This window comes from Bos mutus, chromosome 4 (genome assembly GCF_027580195.1).
Source record: "Bos mutus isolate GX-2022 chromosome 4, NWIPB_WYAK_1.1, whole genome shotgun sequence".
In the NCBI taxonomy this organism is placed as follows: Eukaryota; Metazoa; Chordata; class Mammalia; order Artiodactyla; family Bovidae; genus Bos; species Bos mutus.
Window position 1 is genome coordinate 29,977,421 of NC_091620.1, and position 23,217 is coordinate 30,000,637.

At 35.1% G+C, this 23,217-nt stretch overlaps 1 protein-coding gene across 11 annotated transcripts in view; it reads left to right on the plus strand.

Annotated features, from left to right (window-relative positions):
- POT1 (protection of telomeres 1) overlaps positions 1–23,217 on the plus strand; it is a 99,429-nt gene that overhangs the window by 38,120 nt on the left and 38,092 nt on the right. For all 11 annotated transcript variants that reach the window (XM_070369288.1, XM_070369289.1, XM_070369286.1 and 8 more), the window contains 2 exons: positions 15,621–15,751; positions 19,555–19,845. In XM_070369288.1, coding sequence (XP_070225389.1) covers positions 15,621–15,751; positions 19,555–19,845 — 422 coding nt within the window. The remainder of the gene's footprint in view (positions 1–15,620; positions 15,752–19,554; positions 19,846–23,217) is intronic.

Below are 23,217 nucleotides of genomic sequence, written 5' to 3' on the forward strand. Positions count from 1 at the left end.
TGATTTTAAGGCTCCATGTTATAGCATGTATTAGTAGTTTATTCCTTTTTATTGATGAATATCAATATACTTTTATAGTTATTTTAAAAGTCATTCTTTTTATTTTATCTACCTTATTTTAAGCACAAACTCTGGAAAGATAAAGAACACTGCTAGTTTTAATATAAATCCTTAAACCTAGTATACTATCTATGACCTGTGGTTGCTTAATACCTAGAGTAAAACATAAGAGGAAAATGCCCCCAGGTGTAATTCTAGAATAACATTTATAAACTTGTCGAGTGTCTGTCTACCTACCTACTTACTTTCCTGTCTAATCTGTGTGTATGTGCACACATGTATTTTGAACCTGTATCTCTATCACACTGTTTATGCTTTCTTCTCTTCCTGCTTCCCATGGTCTTTTCCAATATTATAAAAACATGAGTGGAAATTATAACTTCATACCAGCATGGTTAAAGAGTGCTGTTATGTATTATATAGAAAGTATCCTTGTAAACAGATAAGGTTGTAGCATACAGTATCACCTGAGTTCAGTGATTTGCCTTCATGGCTTTTACTTTAGTGATTCAATAATAAACTTTCATACAAATAGAAAACTGGTGGGGAAATACTGATTGGTTTAAAAGCAATGCTGCTCTAGTATTGATAATAGATAAAAGATGGTAAAGCAGCTTTCATGGAGGAATTTTTTGTGGATTATATAATTTATGCATGCATGCATGCTTCTTTGATTAAAGACCTTGCTTAGATGAACTACCAGCTTTTCCTTATAATATAACTCCAAGGCAATTTACACTTAATCATACTGAGGAAATTAGGTGAATTGCTTAAGATTGCAGACTATAGGGCTTAATTTATCATTTGTTACCTTTTCTAGACTTATATCAAGTTACATGAAGTATTACCTAAGTGTTAAAGTAGTTAAAACACTTTCTCAGTTTAAACATGAAGTCTTACTGAAGCATTAAAGTAGTTAAAATCAATCCTTTATCAAAAGTTTAAATATGTGTTTTAGAGGTTATTTGGGGGTTCCGGGTGGCTCAGTGGTAAGAAAATTTGCCTGCCACTGCAAGGGACACCAAAGATGCGGCTGTGATCCCTGGGTCAGGAGGATCCCCTGGAGGAGGAAATGGCAACCCACTCCAGTATTCTTGCCTATAGAATCCCATGGATAGAGGAGTCTGCTGGCAACAGTCTGTGGGATCACAAAGAGGCAGACAGAAATGAGCACACACATGTACACATACACAGACATTATATTAATATTTAGAGAAACTAAGAAAGAATAGTGAATTATTAAATGTTGTTCTACTCTCCGTACTTTCTCTACTGGTATTAGCTTTCAAGAAAATAAACTTAAATTACCTTTGTTTTTCATACTTTTCATGGGGTTCTCAAGGCAAGAATACTAAAGTGGTTTGCCATTCCCTTCTCCAGTGGACCAGAAAGACTAGAGATCTCTTCAAGAAAATTAGAGATACCAAGGGAACATCTCATGCAAAGATGGGCACAATAAAAGACAGAAATAGTAGGGACCTAAGAGAAGCAGAAGATATTAAAAAGAGATGGCAAGAATACACAGAAGAACTGTACAAAAAAGATCTTCACGACCCAGATAATCATGATGATATGATCACTCACCTAGAGCCAGACATCCTGGAATGTGAAGTCAAGTGGGCCTTAGGAAGCATCACTACGAACAAAGCTAATAGAGGTGACGGAATTCCAGTTGAGCTATTTCAGATCCTGAAAGATGACACTGTGAAAGTGCTGCACTCAATATGTCAGCAAATTTGGAAAACTCGGCAGTGGCCACAGGACTGCAAAAGGTCAGTTTTCATTCCAATCCCAAAGAAAGGCAATGCCAAAGAGTGCTCAAACTAACACACAATTGCACTCATCTCACACGCTGGTAAAGTAATGCTCAAAATACTCCAAGCCAGGCTTCAGCAATATGTGAACCGTGAATTTCCAGATGTTCAAGCTGGTTTTAGAAAATGCAGAGGAACTAGAGATCAAATTGCCAACATCCGCTGGATCATCGAAAAAGCAAGAGAGTTCCAGAAAAACATCTCTTTCTGCTTTATTGACTATGCCAAAGCCTTTGACTGTGTGGATCAGAATAAACTGGAAAATTCTTCAAGAGATGGGAATGCCAGACCAGCTGACCTGCCTCTTGAGAAACCTATATGCAGGTCAGGTAGCAACAGTTAGAACTGGACATGGAACAACAGACTGGTTCCAAATAGGAAAAGGAATACATCAAGGCTGTACATTGTCACCCTGCTTATTTAACTTACATGCAGAGTACCTCATGAGAAATGCTGGGCTGGAATAAGCACAAGCTGGAATCAAGATTGCCGGGAGAAAAATCAATAACCTCAGATATGCAGATGACACCATGGCAGAAAGTGAACAGGAACTAAAAAGCCTCTTGATGAAAGTGAAAGAGGAGAGTGAAAAAGTTGGTTTAAAACTCATTATTCAGAAAAGGAAGATCATGGCATCTGGTCCCATCACTTCATGGCAAATAGATGGGGAAACAGTGTCAGACTTTATTTTTCTGGGCTCCAAAATCACTGCAGATGGTGATTGCAGCCATGAAATTAAAAGAGGCTTACTCCTTGGAAGGAAAGTTATGACCAACCTAGACAGCATATTCAAAAGCAGAGACATTACTTTTCCAACAAAAGTCCGTCTAATCAAGGCTATGGTTTTTCCTAAGAGTTGGACTATAAAGAAAGCTGTGCCTCCTGGCCTCCGGGTGCCGCCCCGCCGTACCCTTTCCCGGGAGCGGGCGGGGACGCTGGGGCCTGGGGGGGCCGGGCGGAAGGGGGGCCGGCGGCGCGTGCCTGTCACGGCTGTCACACGCGTCCGAGCACGTGTCCGTTCCCTCTGCCCCAGCCGATGGGGGGGAGGGAGGACGGCACGCGGGCGTCCACGTGGCCCTTGCGCTCTCCCCTTCTTCAAAAACAAAGAAAAGAAAAAATTTTTTTAAAAAAGAAAGCTGAGCACCGAAGAATTGATGCTTTTAAACTGTGGTGTTGGAGAAGACTCTTGAGAGTCCCCTGGACTGCAAGGAGATCCAACCAGTCCATCCTAAAGATCAGTTCTGAGTGTTCATTGGAAGGACTGATGCTGAAGCTGAAACTCTAATACTTTGGCCACCTGATGCGAAGAGCTGACTCATTTGAAAAGACCCTGATGCTGGGAAAGATTGAGGGCAGGAAGAGAAGGGGATGACAGAGGATGAGATGGTTGGATGGCATCACTGACTCAATGGATATGGGTTTGGGTGGACTCCAGGAGTGGGTGATAAACAGGGAGGGCAGGCGTGCTGCGGTTCATGGGGTCGCAAAGAGTCGGGCAGGACTGAGCGACTGAACTGAACTGAACCTTTGTTTTGTAACTGTGTTATTAAAATACAACGTTCTAGGTTGATTGTGACTTAACACTTTTTTTTTTTTCCATTGGGAGTCAAAAATGAGGCATGGGGAAAATAACTATTTTTATTATTTTAGGTAGTCATTATTGAAGGATTATTTAGTTGGTGAAAAACTTGTTTGATAGTTTGCCCTGTTAGTATTTGTTAAAATGAGTAGCTTGGTTTCCAGTTATATCAGGAATCTAATGGTAATTTTTGAAAGAACCTGAAAGCTGTTTAATATTTCATTTGTATTGCTACTCTATTGTTCTTCAGGGCAAATTATTGGACAGATTTTTTTTTAATGCCTCCTATTTCTTGGATCTGAAGTTTTGTTTCTTACATAACTGTATACATATCTAAACACCAAAATATATAAAATTTTAGTTTGAAACTCCTCATTATTTTTGTAGATAACCTTAGGAGAGTCTGAGAACTTCCTCATGTTTAGTTATGCTCTTCTCGGGAGCTTGTTTTGTAGCCAGTAGATGATATTTTGAAGAACATTGGCCGCGGTGCAGGAGACCCAGGTTTGGGAAGATTCCCTGATGAAGGGCTTGGCAACCCATTCCAGTATTCTTGTCTGGAGGATTTCATGTACAGAGGAGCCTGGTGGGCTACAGTCCATAGGATTGCAAAAAGTCAGACAGAACTAAAATGACTTACCACACATGGATATATTAACGTTACTTTTTGAATGTATAGATTAAGTTTGAGAGCAAAGTTGTTTTTGAAACAAAACACATTCTGCTGAAATGTATAACTTCTACCCAAATGGCTTAAAAATAGATTGTTTTTCAAGTTTCTTCATAAACTTCCAACTTTCTGAGAGTTGTATGATAACCTCACCTTCCCATCTCCTCTTTGAGTGAAAACACATACAAAAAAATTGTTTTTTGGTTAAAAAATGAGAAGCATTTTTTTTAAGAAGTTTGGAATAGGAAAACTAATAAAAATTAACTTATGCCTTGGATTATTTCTTATAATTTTTTATACTTTTAGTTTTTTACTTTTAGAAATTTGAAATTTTGCTTTACTTGGAAAACAGTATCAGGACTTCATAGAATTTGTGTGTATACCTAGAGGTTATTACCAGTGAAAACCAGTGAATATTATTTTTAGGGTGGAGTGATAAACCAAATACATATTCTCTGCAGAAATATCATGATAAGAAAGTTCATATTTTATGCTAAATATTTGAAAGATTTGTCATTGAATGCATTATATAAATTAGATTTAAGCAAAAGGTTAATGGTACCATGCACCAGCAACAGAATAAGAACTTAGAAGTACACATGAATTTCTGTTACCACTAAAAACAGTTTTGATCATTTAATTATAAACAGTGTATATACCCCAATCCCTACCAAAAGCTCAACAGCTGTCCATCAGTTTTTAGCAGACTCTTCAGGCTTCTCTTAACTCCTCTCAATTTCCCAGTTCATATGATACTTTTGAGAAACTGGTATCATCACCCACAATCACCTTCTATAACTGAAATAAGATTCATGTAGCATTATAGATAAGAAAACACTTCAAATTGAGAAAAGAAGAAAGATCAAAACTATGGTTTATTGATTTGTTTATTATCTTCCATAATACTGTCGAACTATTTTCTTTCATTCTTGGTACTTTTGAGATAAGTTTATTAATACCTTTTAATTTCTGATATACCTAATTCAGGATTTTTTGAGAATTTAACAGGTCAAAAGATTCTATAAAGGTGTTCTAGTCAAACAGCTAATGAAAATACTGTTATATGGGTAATATTTAATTTAAAAAAGTACTTGTTTTTCTCAGCATTTTAATAAAAATATTTAAATATACAGAATATTTGAAGGAATTATGCAATGAACACCCATATATACTGACCATTGTTGATGACTCCAATAGTTAATTTCTTTTTTGATCCATTTCAGAGTAAGTTGAAGATATCAGTACACATTATCCCTAAATATTTTAGGATGTACGTCACTAACTATCAACTAGAGTTCAGTGTTTATATGCAGTTCTTTTTTTGTGGGGGGAATCTGTTACATGCAATGAAATGTATGAGGGTTTTGTTCACATTGATCCACTTAAATCCATTGTATGTAGTACAAGTTTATGACTATGTTTTTGTCTATCCATAATAATATAAAATCAAATACTGTAATACTATTGGATATTCAAAAAATGAAAAGCTTTATCACTTATTGCTAGAAAATACTCATTTGTATAGGAAATACTAAAAAAAAGGTCTATAAACTTTAAAGAAGATGGAAGAAGATAAACTTTAAAGAAGATAAAGAAGATGGAAACTGAATCTTAGACTTTTCTGATGGTCTAGGTTGCTAGTTACTTTTATTATTAGGGACAAGTAATAAGGTTACATATGTCACTGGATTTTAGTTCACCTGGTTGTTTCAAAGTTTATTTTGGTTGTTTTTGTTGTTCAGTTGCCCAGCCATGTCTGACTCTTTGTGACCCATGGACTGTAGCATGCCAGGGCTCCCTGTCCCTCACCATCTCACGGAGTTTGCCCAAGTGCATGTCCATTGCATCAGTGATGCTATCCAGCCATCTCATCCTCTGACACCGTCTTCTACCCTCAGTCTTTCCCAGCATTAGAGACTTTTCCAATGAGTTGGCTGTTTGCATCAGATGACCAAAATACTGGAGCTTCAGCTACAGCATCAGTCTTTCCAACGAGTATTCATTTGATTTCCTTTAAGAATGATTGGTTTGATCTCCTTGCTGTTAAGGGACTCTTAGGAGTCTTCTCCAGCACCACAGTTCCAAGGCATTGGTTCTTTGGCGCTTTGCCTTCTTTACAGTCCAGCTGTCACACACATACATGACCACTGGGAAGACCATAGCCTTGACTATATGGACCTTTGTCAGTAGAGTAGTATCTCTGCTTTTCAACACACTGTCTAGGTTATTTTGGTTACTTAGTTTTATAGTTTATGTAAGTTTGGAATATTCTTCAATGTGTCAGTTGCCCCATACTCATTTTATGGACACATAAGGACAGCCTTTTGACATCCCTTTTGGAGGATTAGGAGAAGTCAGCGTAGCAATTTGTTTGATATCAGGAAGCATCAAAATGAAATTTTACTTTTTTGATTTTAATTTTAAATTGTTCTCTTGTAAGTAACAACAAAGAAGGAGATAAGAAGGCAAAAAAAGAAGAGACAAAAGTGTAAAACAGTGGATAGACAGGAGATAGGTAGATAATGGAGAGGTGGGAACTGCTAAAGAGAATATCTCAAGACAACAGTGAACTGCAGTCCTGAAAAGGTGTCTGCCTCTTCATCAAGTGAGTCTGTAAGTTCTCCATTTTCTCAGTAATACTTCCCTTAAAATAACTTGCAGATCTAATCTGCGTACACTTTTAGCAAAGAATTTTCAGTGGGAGAAACACCAATTCTGTGAAACATTCTATGAAAAAGTGGTAAATTTTGCATACTGTATCTGGCTCTTGAGGTTCACGATGCATTATTAGCATGTTATCACCTCTGAAAAGTTTTAAGAAAGGAATCTGTTTAACTTTATTTTTAGCATATTTTACTTGGAATTACTTGAACATAGAACCCTTTTTAATGTACTCTGATTTTTGTTTGCTGAAACTTGTTCTGTGGAGTCAAGTTTAGAGATTAGCAACTAGGAAGGGATAGGGCCAATTCGTATTTTTTTGCAATTTTTAAAAATTTATTTATTTTTAATTAGAGGATAATTGGTTTACAATATTTCATTGGTTTCTGCTGTACATTAGCATGAATCAGCCATAAGTATACATCTGTATCTTTGCAGTTTGATTATGATAGAATTGCAAGGGCCTCATCTCTGTAGTTTTCTATATAAAATGTAGTACTTTGTGAATTTTCACTTTCAAAGAGTATAATATTGTTGATGCCCTAAATCAGTGATTTTTCATTTTTTGTTCTAAAAATTATCAAGATCTCAAGGAGCTTCTATTTTTATGGGTCATAGTTACAGATATTTAAACATACTGGAAATTAAAAGTGAAAGACTAAACATTTAATAATTCATTTAAACCAAAAATAGTCTATTACATGTAAACATAAATAACATTTTTAATGAAAAATATATTTTCCAAAAACATGGAGTGTGGTATTGTTTCACATTTTTTGAAAGTATTTTTATCTTTAACACATAATAAAAGTAGCAGGATTCTCTTATCTCTTTAGCAGTTCTATATTATCTTCAACATTTTAGTATTTGAATATTTTCTGCCTTATAGCTTCTCAGAAACTCTTTGTGTTCCAAATGATATTTCACTTGAGAACCAGATTATCTTGTTAACTATAAGATATTTCTCTGTGGATGCTTGATTGATGCATATCTAAAAGCCACTAATTGAAATTCCAGTGGAAATTCAAATTGGAATTATTTTGCAATCTCTTACATCTGTATTTTTCTTTTCATGTACCAACTGCAGTCAGTTTGACGTTGTATATTGGCAGTGTCTTTAGGTTCTTTGTTAAGGCAGATTCTAAGATTATATCTGAGTTCATTAGATAAGAATGTTACAATTTATTAACAGTAAGAGACATGCTGCTATTGCTGCTGCTGCTACCACCACCATCACCACCACTGACCAGCTCTTATATATACCATTTAGCCATGTTCTAGGTGCAGTTTTAAGCACTTTACATGTGATTACATATTTAATTTTAGCAATCATACGAGGTGAATACTAATTTCCCCCATTTTTCAAATATGGAAATTGAGGCATAAAGAGGCTAAATGATTTTCAGTGTCTGCAGTAAGCTTCAGTTCAGTTCAGTTCAGTCGCTCAGCCATGTCCGACTCTTTGCGACCCCATGAATCGCAGCACGCCAGGCCTCCCTGTCCGTCACCATCTCCCGGAGTTCACTCAGACTCATGTCCATCGAGTCAGTGATGCCATCCAGCCATCTCATCCTCTGTCGTCCCCTTCTCCTCCTGCCCCCAATCCCTCCCAGCATCAGAGTCTTTTCCAATGAGTCAACTCTTCGCATGAGGTGGCCAAAGTACCGGAGTTTCAGCTTCAGCATCATTCCCTCCAAAGAAATCCCAGGGCTGATCTCCTTCAGAATGGACTGATTGGATCTCCTTGCAGTCCAAGGGACTCTCAAGAGTCTTCTCCAACACCACAGTTCAGAGGGAGAATTTTTACAAGTACCATATATTCACTGTAGGTGGTACTTCCCAGGTGGCGCTAGTGGTAATGAATTGCCTCCCAACGCCGGAGAGACATTGCCCGAGACTTGGGTTCAATCTCTGAGTCAGGAAGATCCCTTGGAGTAGGACATGGCACCCCTCTCCAGTATGCCTACCTGGAAAATCCATGGGCAGAGAAGCTTGGCAGGCTACAGTCCATGGTGCTGCAAAGAGTCAGACTCAACAACTGAACACACAATGACATGCATTAATTTAGTAAAGATGGTTGGTCAACTACTATGTAGTATAGAATTTGTGAACTGTGAAGACTTAATACTAAATCTGGAAGCCTATTGTCTGTGTTTTCTGGTTAAAGAATGTCTGCTTCTGGCGTGCTTTAGAAATCCTCTAAATTAATATTCTGAAAAATATTTGCTGTGTTCACATATGTCATTCATTACACAATAAATATATGTGATCTATTTCAAGACACATTGGGTGTCTTCCCACAGCTAAGTCCTTATTTAAATAAGAAACGGTCTTAACCTACCTCTTATCTAATTTGACAATGAGCAAAGTGTTTCCACTCCCCCATTGAACCCTGTTCAGTTCAGTTCAGTCGCTCAGTCGTGTCCGACTCTTTGCTCTCACAACTGGGAACTGGTGATCCAGAACTGACCAGCCCTAATGCCCCTGCTCAATTTCTGCTCCTATTAGTAGAACTGTATTCTCTCAAGACTTGTGTTCTTGCAGTTTTGTTCCCAAATCTCTTTGTACTCTTTTTCCTTGTTATTCTGACTAAGTAATTTCATTAAATCTTATGGAGACAGATGAATATGAATGTGAAAAGACTGTTTTTTGTGTGTTTTTTTGAAAGTTGAATGCTTTGGAAAGATAATAAACAGGCAGTGGGCTGGATGTGGCTGTGGACCATCATTTGCCAGCTCCTAATTTATAATGCTGTGCTCTCTTCTTTTTCTTCTAACCACTCAAAATACCTCTCTATGTAGCCTCACATTTAACCATATATCTTCTTTTATTGCCTTTGTCTCTTCACTAGGATTTAACTCTTGTTCAACTACCTCAGAAGATGCTCTTTTTTGTTTTCTTTTAACTTATGAGTCAAAAAATAATTGTTGCAAAGAATGTAAAAATAAGTTCAAGCATCATCATAATGAATTTTTATAGACTTTTTCTATGTTTGTGAGGTCTGTTTCTGGAGTAAATTTATAGGTGAAGGAAGTTTCATTATAATGAATGATATGTTAATTCTTTAGTAATGAATTCTTTAATAGATGCATGAAATTGTAGATAATATAGAGTTGATACAGTATAATTTTTCCTATTTAGAAAAACTCTCAAGCCTCTATCACAGTTTTAAGCATAATATTTTACTTTCTTTGAAATTACTGTTTATGTTTGAAAAACATGTAATATGGAGACAGTACAGTGTTCTGGTTAAATATAGAAACACAGGAATCAGTTATGCTAAGCTACATGTGACTTTCATACTTGGATATCTTGGATACTTGGATACCTAGACCTTTTAAAAAACTTAAGTTTTCTTGTTTGTTAATTTTAGTACACAACTATCTAAAAATTCAGGGAGACAATGCGTATAAATTGCTTAGCAGAAACCTGGTATTTAGTAAGCCCTCAGTAGTTGCTGACTGCTAAGTAACATAATTCCCAACCCCCTCCTTCCCCCCCCCCCCACCATTTTTAGGCTTGGGAATAAGATACCTTGCATAACATAGGTACTGTGGTTTGGTTTTGTTTTCTGTCTGAAAAGTCAAATACATTCAGTTCGGTTCAATTGCTCAGTCGTGTCTGACTTTGGGACCCCATAAACCGCAGCACGCCAGGCCTCCCTGTCCTTCACCAACTCCCAGAGTCCACCCAAACTCATGTCCATCGAGTCGGTGATGCCATCCAACCATCTCATCCTCTGTCGTCCCCTTTTCCTGCCCTCAATCTTTCCCAGCATCAGGGTCTTTTCAAGTGAGTCAGCTCTTCTCATCAGGTGGCCAAAGTATTGGAGTTTCAGCTTCAACATCAAATACATTATTCCATTTCATAAATTAATTTGGAATGTTGACATTTTATTTTGTACATTATTATTATTTGATAACTCAAACTATATTTAGGACTATAAATATCTTTTACCAAAGTATATATCCTTTAATGTTAAACATAATTTCAGACTCTGGTTAAGCTTCAGTCATGGTTTGAAATTTATCTTTAGGTCTCATTTTTTGAACTCCAAAGCTGGATGTGAAATGTATGAAAAATTTTGTTTTCACCACTTTTCTGAAATATGAATGCTTATTTTACTGCTCACCAAGGATCCAGGGCCATCTTAAGCCTGTCTGTTTATCCAGTGTCAAGCTTAAATGTCAGTTTCCAGTTATTCTAGAAAGTGTCATCTGGATCATTAGTTCTGCGGTTATTGTGATGAATCATTATGTATAGAGTATAAACTCTATACACTAGCAAATATTCGCATATAAAATAACACACAAACTGAGATCACAGCATTAGTGTTAAGATGTAAGTCAATGTAAGGAAAATGTAAACTTCATAAGAGAAGGTTCCATGCCCTATTCATTTAGTAGTCTTCCTGACTAGTACATATATATACCTAGCATTAGGTAGACACTCAATAAAATTCAGATTAGCTTATGTACTAAAATTTTTTAAAAACTGGATTGGAAAATAGCAGAGACCCAAGTAGAGTTCCTTGCTGCTGAAATACAAACTACTAACCACCACTGAAATATTCAGCGTTCTGTGGTGGTGGAGGGAATTCCTAAGGAGGTTTATGTTCTAGAGAGCTTTGTCATTCGCCTATAGTTAGTATCTATGGTGATTCTACTGTTGCATAATATTTAGATGCTTACTGAGCTAAGTCTTATATGCTTACAGATGTCAGTATTTTATCACTGTATATATGTAGTATAGGGTCTTTTTTTGGGGTTTTTTTTTTTGCTTTCAAGGAAGACTTTGCTCTATAGAAAGATTCTCTTTTTTCTCTGTTAATAAAATCTTATTTTTATAAAAGGATTTGAGCACTAGGTAGATCTATTTGGCTTAAACTTGTGAAAAGCCATTGGTAGTACTTCCAATGAAAGAAAGAAAGGAAAGAACAGGGACTTGGCATGTGATAGCTCGTGTGTGAAGTGCACAGGTGTGCAATGTCTAAGGAGATGCTTTTTCATCCACATGGAGTCACTTAGATGAAAACACAGCTGTGTAGATTTCAGGCCAAGTTCTGCTGCCACTTGGGAATGCCCTCTGCTACGTAAATCTATAGCAGCTTGTGGAGCCATTCCTTTTACCCTCTTAGAATTCTGAGCATGTATCAACAACACAACCTTTGTGTTGTTCTTTGGGCAGTCCCGAGGTCACTTCTTTCTTTCTGGCAGTCCATTCCTACCTAACTCCAAACCTGACACAGACACTTCAAGGGGAGTGGGGAGGAGGAAGGACCTAGAGAAGGAATGTGTGCATCGCAGGTGTCACATGTACAAGTGTCCCTGTTTCTGAAGGTTTGGATAGAAAGTTGTTCAATCACTAAGTCGTGTCCAGCTGTTTGTGACCCCATGGACTGCAGCACACCAGGCTTCCCTGTCCTTCACTATCTCCTGGATATCTCACTGTCTCTTGCTCATACTCCTGTCCATTGAACCATTCAACCATCTCATCCTTTGTTGACCCCTTCTCCTCCTGCCCTCAGTTTCCCAGCATCACAGTCTTTTCCAGTGAGTCAGCTCTTTACATCCAGTGACCAAGCATTGGATAGAAAGGCCAGAAAGTAAATGTGTGCCAAGACTGCTACTCTCTTGGGCTCAGTAAAGTTCCTCTTAAAGCTAGTTAGGTTGTAGAGTATTTCTATTTGAGAAAGAGGAGTCTTTTTCTAATTTGCACAAAGATACTACAAAAGCTAATGGGACCCTATATTAGACCCTCTAGACAATGGGTCTTCACACTGTTTTTCTCAGAGTGCCATATGGAGTCCTTTGCAACCTATCAAGTTATCTATGGGAAGGCTGCATTTTCCAGGAAAAACAAAAACCTAAGGCAGTTTTCAATATTCTGAAATTTAGGTTAAGCCTGATTTTTTTTTTAACCACACCCCAGTTTTGCTTTGTTTTTCAGTTATTCCACTCTTCAGTATCATGTATATGCCACAAAGACTGGGCTCTGTCAGTTCATCCTGGCTAACATTTAGATTCAACTACTGTTATTTATGCCTGCTAAATTTGCAGTTTTGTTGATGTATTGTATTCCCAGTTTACAAAAGAGGCTCATTGTGAAGCATTTAAAATGAGAGGAGTAATTTAGAATCACTGCAACTTAAAATAACACTATAAGTACTAGTAGTAACTAGTTCTCTGATATAAATATGAAATGTGAGTTTGTGTATTCTAGTACAAATACATCTGTGATACGTGATTTTGCAGAAGCTGTCAGGAAACAAAAATATAAAGATACCGAGTTTGATCTTTGTGTACCTGAATTAGATTTCATTAGAGTAGTGATCTCTTTGCCCTTATGTTTTGTCTGTCATGAAATTACATGAAACTTAAAACCTTCAGATCATTTGTGTTTTATTCAAAGTACATTACTCATTATCCATAGAATCTAATGTGCTGTTGCCTGTCTTTGCATTCAGCTTCTGCTTCATCTAATAATGGTTAAAGGAATTCTATCGATTTTCTTCTCTATGGCCATTAGCAGAAAATTTCAGTTCTGAATTCTTAACTGAATTCTTAAAGCAGAAGAAGAAATTCCAAAGATCATTTTCAAACTTGTTTTTTTATATCGTCTTGAAAGGTGTTATAACACATCGAGCAGTGCATGCACCAGGGATGACTCTTTACACTCTTGCATCTTTCTCCTAAGCAAGTCTCTCATTTTCCCATTTTAATATTAATTTAGTCTTTTTTAAGCATAGGTAGGAATAATGATGAAATAATAGGAGAATGAAATTGAAAAAATATTTCAAGATAAAGGAAAATACATGATTAAAAATTCCATAATAGATCTTAGATTTATAAAAGGGTAAAAAAGAGCCATATGGTCATCACAAGCAAGAATATGTTTTATTCTATTAAAAAAGAATGTGTTTTATTCTATTAAAAAATAAGTGAATTTACCTTTAATCTTTGGAAGACTGCTAAGAGAAAAAATGTCACGAAATAACACTCCTTATAAATAGTTAAAACTACTGACAAAGGAAACTCCAAAACTAAAAACCGGGTCCAATAGACCCTCTACATCAAGAGATGAGGATATAATGTATTTTCACTGTTTTTGAAGATGCTTGTTAAGGTTTTGTTTTTAAAGTTTTTTATGTTCTCTGAGTTAATTATTGTCCCCTCCTCACAGAATCAGGTTTCTGTTTTCCCTCTTTCCCTCCAGTCCTGTCTCCCCACTTTCCCATTCCTGCCCCTTTCTCCGTACTCCTCTGTTCTCTTCCATCTCCTTCTCCCTTCCCCCTCCTGGTGTTCTTCCTCCTTTTCTTCTGTTTTTGTTCTGTGTCTTATTTTTACATTTACAAACGTAGGTATCATTTATTTTAGATTTTTGACATTTGTTTTAGACATTTTAGACAGTTGTTTCCTTTGCTTTGTATATGAAGAGTTTGTTTTTTCAACATGATCTCTTTTTTAAACAAGAAATCTTATAATGTTCACACTTCTAATAAGAGACAAATCTTATAATAGGAAACAAATAGTACTCACACCGGGCACATTGAAAGTGTCAGTTTAAGGTGGGTGGGAGGACAGCTTTCTATCTGGTTATAGACCTCCTAAAGTGATAATGCAGAGGGTTTATTCTGGGTACTAACATCCTCATCAGAAGCCTTACCACTTCTTGGTCTATCAGTGAAACTTCCTTGGAAAGCAGTCTGTGTTCCACGAAGAGGTGCAGTTAGAGACTGAGATATCCCACCTGCCTACCTGAAATCATCTTCAAGGGAAGGTTAAGATGGGTGATCATTGAAGCAGTTGTTCCATGTGTAAACTTTGCATTAGCCCCAATTTTAGCTGTTTTTCACTGTCTCCCTTAATCCTAAAGGCTCCCGTCTTTGCTGTAGCTGCTTCAGAGTATTTTCTGTTTGCATCCTCTCTGTCCATCTGATCCCTTAACCATTTACTTTCCAAACTTCCTGAAATAATGTTGATATCTTTTTTCCATCTCCTTCACGCTTCTCTCCTCACCTCTCCTCTCCCTTCACTGTTTTGGGTTTATCTTTTCCTCTGTCTGTACTGAGTATAGTATTGAGAAGGAAGGAAATCAACACATATTCTCAGTGTTCATTTTTCTGAAACATGTACTTTAAATGATAACATCTATTATAGTTTTTGCTACCACCAGTTTGAAGTTACTTGTTTTTCATGGCAGCCCAACTATCATTAAATTTGGTTAGTTCTTTTTTGCCAGTTTAAATTGTATAAAATACCCCTCTTGTTCTCATGTGTAACCTTTTGTAAGTATTAATAGCAGATCATCGCTTTTCCTTTTAATTTGGTATTATATAGTTTTCTATGAATTGTTCATTTGAATTTCATATTCAGTGTAAATCCCTGGGGTTTATAACCAGTTTTTACAGTGTCTTTTTGCAATATGTTCACTCTTAATCATATTAACTGCAAATATCTTCTGGTATTTTTTGTTTGTTTTTACTCTAAATTTAATTGTGTTTATAAATATGTTATTTAAATATTTTATCTGTTTTACAGTTTATAAATTTGAGGTAATAAAAATGTTATTTTACCTCCAGACAATTTACATTAAGTAGGGTTTTTATTTTTGTTTTATTAAACTTTCTAAAATGAATTTTTGTGAAACATTTTTGCAAAATAATTTGGCAGTGCGTTTCAAGAGAGAAGAAAATTTCTCTATGTTTTGATCCTGTTCTTAGAAGACTAAAGGGAGGAATAAAGTTTGATGTTTTGAACTCAGTATTAATACTTTCTTATTTTATTAGATGCTTTGAAATACGAAAAGTCAAGTAAAATATTTTTGTGTTTTCCAGATTATTGCTCAGTTGTAACAATTGTGGACCAGACAAATGTAAAGCTAACCTGCCTGTTCTTTAGTGGAAATTATGAAGCCCTTCCAATGATTTATAAAAATGGAGATATCGTTCGCTTTCACAGGCTGAAGGTATAACTCATACTGTTTAGAACTTACATTTGTTTGAAGAGAACTCAATGTTGCTCACTGAAACTATTTAACACTAATTAATGTGATTGCTTTGTTAGAACGTGACTTCAGGCATTTCAAGAGATAAGAAGAAATGTAAATAAGATCAGACTTCAAATGATTTATATTAGGAAACCTCTTCATTTGAACAAACTACCTGACCTCCGTATACGGAAGTGTTAGCTGCTGCGATTCAGACTAGCTGCATTTCGTGCAAGAATTTTAGTAAAAAGGCAAAACTATTAGATAGTATGTGATTTTTTAATAATCAGCTTTTCAGTACTTAAATATTTTCAGTCTCTTAAGTTTTAAACATTCTAGTCCCTTGCTGTTTTGCTCTTGTTACATGAGTTTCCATGCAACTCCTTCACTATCTTTGTTGTCTTTTCTTCTAATGTTTCGGTTTGTCTGTGGTTCTTGTGATCACTGATGCTCATAAATGAGTGAGGTACTCCGGGGGTATTCTATCAGTGGTCTTAGATATGGTGGGAAATAACTCTCTTGCTCTATTAATGCCTTTCCCCTGAGGACAGAAGAATAGTGGAGAACATTTGGTTAAAGAGAACTGGAAAGATTATTATTATAACACTATATTATAGGCTTATACACATTTCCAAAAAAAAAAATAGCTGATTCTCACACATTGCTGTTTCCTATAGTACAGTTGACTTTTGAACAGCACAGTTTTAAACTTCACAGGTCCACTTACGCACAGATTCTTTTCAGTAGTAAACAAGATTCCATGGTTAGTTGAATCCATGGATGCTGAAATGAGGATAGAGGTCTGCTAAGCTAAGTCGCTTCAGTCATGTCTGACTCTGTGCGACCCCAGAGACGGCAGCCCACCAGGCTCCCCCACCCCTGGGATTCTCCAGGCAAGAACACTGGAGTGGGTTGCCATTTCTGTCTCCAATAGAGGGCTGACTGTAAGTTAAAAGAGGATTTTTGTTACATGGATGGTTGGTGCCCTTAACCTCACTGTTCATGGAAAACTATATTTACAATTCTTGTCTGTTGTTTAATTGAAGTGGAATATACATCTCTCTTTCCACAGTATTAGCATGCTCATGTATCTAGCACTGTAGAAACTTCCATTGTACCCTCACCTAGGGTTGCCATTCACACTCTCCCCACCCTTAGCAGTAAATAATCTCATAACTTCTCACATTTATTAGTTTCTCTATATTTGTTCTTTATATAAAAAGAATACACTATTAGTCTTTTTTTTTTTTTTTGGAACATTTGATTTCTGCTTCTTTGATTCAACTGTACTATTGCATATAGTTTTACTTTCTTCATTTTCACTGCTAAATGGTATACCATTGTTAGAACACACTAGAATTTATATATTTATTCCGTTAGTTCATGACTTAGTTCAAACAACTAACATGACTGTTAGTTGTTTAAGTAGTTTTCAGTTTGGGCTATTATGCTGCTATAGACAGTCTACTACATATATTTTACTGAATATGTATAATTTTATAACATATACACATTTACATATGTAGTTATAATGTATATTATATAATATGCATTTCAGTTGATTGCATATCAAGGATTGTAGTTCCTAAGTTCAAGGCTGTGCACATATTTGCTTTAGTTTATAGCTAAACTGGGCTTCCCTGGTAGCTCAGACGATAAAGTATCTGCCTACAGCGCGAGAGACCTAGGTTCGATCCCTGGGTCGGGAAGATACCCTGGAGAAGGAAATGGCAACCAACTCCAGTACTCTTGCCTAGAAAATCCCATGGACTGAGGAGCCTGGTAGGCTACAGTCCATGGGGTCGCAAAGAGTCGGACACCACTGAGCGACTTCACTTCACTTCACTTCGTAGCTAAACTATGTATTTAATTTTCCAGAGTGATTTTTACCACTTAAACTCTCTTAGTGATACAGAAGAATTCTAGTTGTTCCACATTTTCACCAGCAGTTGATATTTTCCATTTTTCTGAATTCAACCATTCTGTTGCATTTGTATTAGTATCTTATTGTGATTTTAACTTGAATTTCCCTGAAAAATTAAGAAACTGAGAACCTTAAAAAATGTGTGTGTCTTCTCAAGTATGAAGTGTCCATTTGAGTCTTTGGCTCATTTTTTATAGGATTTTAAAATCCATTTCTTAATGATTTGTGAAAGCTCTTTATATATTTAGGCTCTACAGATTTTTTTGTCAGGTATATGAATTGTGAATATTTTTTCACTCTATAGTGCCTATTTACCCTCTTAATGGTGTCTTTGGATTAACAAAAGTTCTTTATTTTAATATAATCTACTTTATTAACTTTTATTTTATGGTCAATACTTTTGTAATTTCTTGTTTAAGAACTCTTTGTCTACTCATTTTATGAAGATAGCTTCTAAGTTTTCCTCGAAGTCATTACAATTTTGTTGTTTCATATTTAGATCTGGAATTTCCTTTTCCTACAATGTCTTTGACAAATTTTGAAATTAAAGTTTTTCTGCCTCATGAAAACAGGAAATGGGCCCTTCTTTATCAATTCTGGAAGAGTTTATGCAAGATTACTAGGTTTTTCCTTACTTAACTGCTTGGAATAATGCACTGGTAAAGCTATCCGAGCTTGATGATTTCTTTGTTGATAGATTATATTAATGAATTAAGATTTCTTTAAGATGAATGAGTTTTTTTTTTATTCTTTCTATCAGTTTTGATGTATTTAATTTTTAGAAAAAATTACTTCATTCAAATTGTTGACTTTATTGGTATAAATTTGGTCATATGTTACTCATCTTTTAGCTGTTTGGTGGATTTGTAATGATAAATCCTTTTTTGCAGTCTTAATATTATAATTTGTATTTCATTTCTTTTTTTCCAAATCAACCATTTTTTAGGGTTATTATTTTTGTTAATCTCTTCAGAGAACTAGTTTTTAGCTTTGATTTTCTCTATTATATGTTTCTATTTCTCTTACCTTTGACTGTGTTTCCCTTCTACTTTCCTTGGATTTGAGATAATATTCTTTGTGGTAGCTTCTTGAGATAGAAGCCTAAATTTCTGATTTTTAACCATTATTCCTTTGTAAAATATTCACTTATTTCTATAAATTTTTATCTATGTACTGATTTAGTTATATCAAACAAGTTTTAACACATCACAGTTTAAGCATCCATCAGTTGACTACATTTTTCCAATTTTCCATAAATACATAAATATATTTATTAATATCAGACAGTATTACAGGAGACTTAAAAGGTATTTCATAAGTTCAAAAGGATTATTTTATGATGATGTAACAGTCATGTTACATGTGCACCTAATAACTGAGCCTCAAAATTCAGAAAGCCAATGTTTTTAAGGCTTATCTGAGTTCTCTCAGTCAGACTGATGAAACCTTAGTTTCAGCTCCGTTTTATCCACTTCAGACTCTTATATTTTGAGTATTCTAGTTTTCCCTACAATATTCATAAGTAACTATTTCTTATTATCCTTTTTCTTTTTATAAATTATATCTTTAAAAAAGCTAATGATTGTCTTGTTAGTAAAAGTGCACCGATAGTATTAGGGGAGCTACCACCTAGCTCTTTAAAAAATAAAAATAAATTTTGCATAGTATTTTACAGTTTACATGGTACTTAAGGATTTTGATATAGCCCAGTAGATTTTTATCATTTCATGCGCTAGTTATTTAAAAATAATGTCCTCTAATAACTGTATTGGCAAAATTTTATAGTCTCCTGTTCCCAGTTCCTGGGTTCTACATCAGTAACCTGTTTGTTCTGTTTTCTACATTGCCACTTTCTTAGATCCAAGTATATAAAAAGGAGACTCAAGGTATCACCAGCTCTGGCTTTGCATCTTTGACATTTGAGGGAACTTTGGGGGCTCCTATCATTCCTCGTACTGCAAGCAAGTGTTTTAACTTCACTGCTGAGGACCAGAAAATGGTAGAAGCTTTACGTATTTGGGCATCGACTCATATTTCACCTTCTTCAATATTAGTCAAATTGTGTGATGTCCAGCCAATGCAGTATTTTGACCTGACTTGCCAGCTCTTGGGCAAAGCTGAAGTGGATGGAGCATCATTTCTTCTAAAGGTGGGTGTTTTTAAGTACTTAAAATTGTAAGTTAGCATGACCTCGAAGCCTAAAAAGACCTTATATTTCAGCATTCTGATGGAATAAATAAGCAGCTATGTATTAATAACTTAAAATCTAACCTTTTTAATGATCCTGTATTCCCATGTGTCTTTATTCTTGAACTTTCCTTCTTCATCCTAAACTTTTAGAGAAAAATAGTATTATCAGTTCTATATTTTAAATATAGTATACTTTATGCTGTTTATATATTTCTTATTTTAGTACTGGTAAAAAGAGTTGTTTCCTCTTGCTATTTTTAAACTACATTTCGAAAAATGTGTAGTTTTGTTACTCCATGTGGATGTAGCCTTTCTTCTCACTTATCTGCTTTCTTTGTTTGTTGACATTGGGTTCTCTTCTGGGTTATTTCACTACCTGCTTCACGGGTAGATCATAGATGGTTTTGAAGTGTTTATTTTTCTTGTATTTTGTTTTGTTTTTAAATCCACAGGATTAAAAAGGTGGCCTAAGACCCATCTAATCTTTGTTTATACCTATTCCAGTTTATTTATGAATAGCTTCTGGAGAGGTCAGTTGTCTGATATTATCTTCACTGAACCCTGCCAAGGCAGGATGCTGTTAAACAAACACTACTTCAGCCCTGCTTCTGTGGTTCTTTCTTAGCTTCCTATTCTTTGCGGTGATGGAATGCAATGGGAAGTGGAATTCAGTGGCATTGGGCAGGTATTGGGTTGTAGCATTATTATCAGTTGTATCATGCCCATATTAAAAAAAAATAGCGAAGATAGAAATGATTGAATAAAATAAGAAGTTTCTGAAGTTGAAAATAGCACATATTTATATATATGTGAAATAATCTAAGAAAGTAAATGTGTGCTATAAAAAAGGGTGAATGAGTTAAATCTGACAAAACTGAAGCTAAAGCAACATAAAATCATCCAAACAAAATGAGAAGGTATTTTAAGTCAACTAATCATACTTTATGCCCCAAGTGACTTACTTAACAAATGAGCATTTGTTAATCATCAAACACTTCTAATGATAATGAATCTGCTGTGCACAGAAGTATTCTCCATCTTTTGACTGCTGTGTTGTTAGTACGCAATTCTGAGGTAAAACCTACCACCTTTTAGCTGACATAGCTGAATCTGCATTTTCTCTCTAAAGCAAGAAATCATGCATGCATCCCATTTTTATCGATAGCCTTTTCAGATAAGTAGAAACAACTTTCATGTAGAGATTATTTTAAAATATAGCATTCAGCTATGAATATAAGAAATTATTTTAGTAAGATTTCCTTGAGGACAATTTGAAAGAAATCTCAGAAGTCTCTCTATACGTCTCAACAACTCTTTTCATAAATCTATTTTATACTAATAATTTAGAATGTGAGAAAATGCCTTTAAGGGAATATTTCTCCATATATTTCTTACAGTGACAAAAATCAGAAAAAAACTTGGGTTCTAGCAATAGAGAATTTTGTGAATTATTTATGTATTATGGAATACTGTAATGACTAAAATGACATTGCAGACATAAACTTACTAAGATAGAAATTCACAATATTCTCTTTAGTGATTAATGCACCTTCATTTATATACTTAAAAATGTTTCCTATACATAGCAAAAATATATTGAGATGAATATATAGCAATATTTTACTCATTTCATGTACAGGAAGTCAGATTTTAATACTTTTTTTTCTGAAGTTGATTTTCCTATCCCAAACTAGAACTATATATTTTTTAAATTTTATTTTGAAAACAAAAGAAGCCAGATCTTACTCCAAATGAGTTCTGGTCACCATAGAATATAGCATAATTATTTCTCCTCTTAACTGAGATATGATACTAATATCAGTCTCCTTATTAGTAACTATAAATATTATAAACTATTATAAATATTATAAAATAGTAAACTATTCACTTTATTCTAGTAGACATGATTCCCTTATATAGTGCTGTTTGTTAAAAGAAATTAATTTTAATTATAGGTTATTAAGACTATAATGTTAATAAGAATAGGTTAAAGGCTATGTCTGGAGGTATACTCAAAGACAAAATTTAGAGCCTTAAATGTCTTCATAAACAAAGAAAGAAAAAAGGCATAGCATATTAGAATAATCTTTCATGTCAAGAAATTGAAAAAGTAACAAACATAACTGTAGAAAGTACAAGGTAGTATTTTAATAAGGTATTTAATTTTGGAGTAGGTAATTTTAGCATTGCCCAGAAATTTAAAATATTTTTTTAAACAGTACATAGTAAAAAAGTTTCTCTCCTTGCCATCCTCTCTTGTTCCCATGTTGCTATTAATATAATAATAAAAATAACATTAGCATTTCAAATTGACAAAGAAAGATTGTTAAATGGTGATTGTTATCTATTTGGAAAAAAGATCTGTATATAATATGCAAATTCCTAACACATTGAGTTTTGATGCAAGATTGCAAAAGTTCCAGAATTTCAAAGCAAAGTCTGATTTACACTCTACTCTCAGTCCCTCCTTCAAAAGACTCATGAATTGGTCTGCTCAAAAACATGTACACACAATGAAAGAACAAATTCCAAGTGAAGATAAGTGTCTGGGACATAATGTTACTACTTCCAACGTTATTGTCTTGGTTCTTTTAGTAACAGAGCTAGTGACACAAACTCAAGATACTTTAACACCTAGCACTGGTACCAGCATTATTCAGTACTTCCTCTGTAAGCTGACCTTAGCAGACACTTGTATGGAAATGTGGTCTTTTCCAAACAACCCCATCAGAAAATAGGCAGAAAACCTAAAATGATATTTCTCCAAAGAAGACATGAAAATGGCCAAAATGCACATGAAAAGATGCTCAATATCACTTTATTAGAGAAACACAAATCAGAACTACAATGAGTTATCAAAACTGGTCAAAATGGCCATTGTTAAAAAGTCTACAAATAACAAATGCTGGAGAGCATAGGGAGAAAGGGAAGCTTCCGACACTGTTGGTGGGAATGTAAATTGGTGCAGCCACTGTGGAGAACAGTGTGAAAGTTCCTTAAAAAACTAAAAATAGAGTTACCATATGATCTACCAGTCCTGTTCCTGGGCATGTATATAGAAAAGGCAAAAACTAATTTGAAAAGATATGTCCAGTTTTCATAGCACTATTTACAATACCCAAGACATGGAAGCAGCCTAAATATCTATGAACAGATGAATGAATAAAGAAGATATACCATTTTTATGCACGCACGCACACACACACACACAATAGAATATTATTTACCCAAAAAAAGAATGAAATAGTGCCATTTGCAGCAACATGGGTGGACCTAGACATTATGGTACTAAGTAAAGAGAAGGACAGACGTCATATGATATCACTTATTA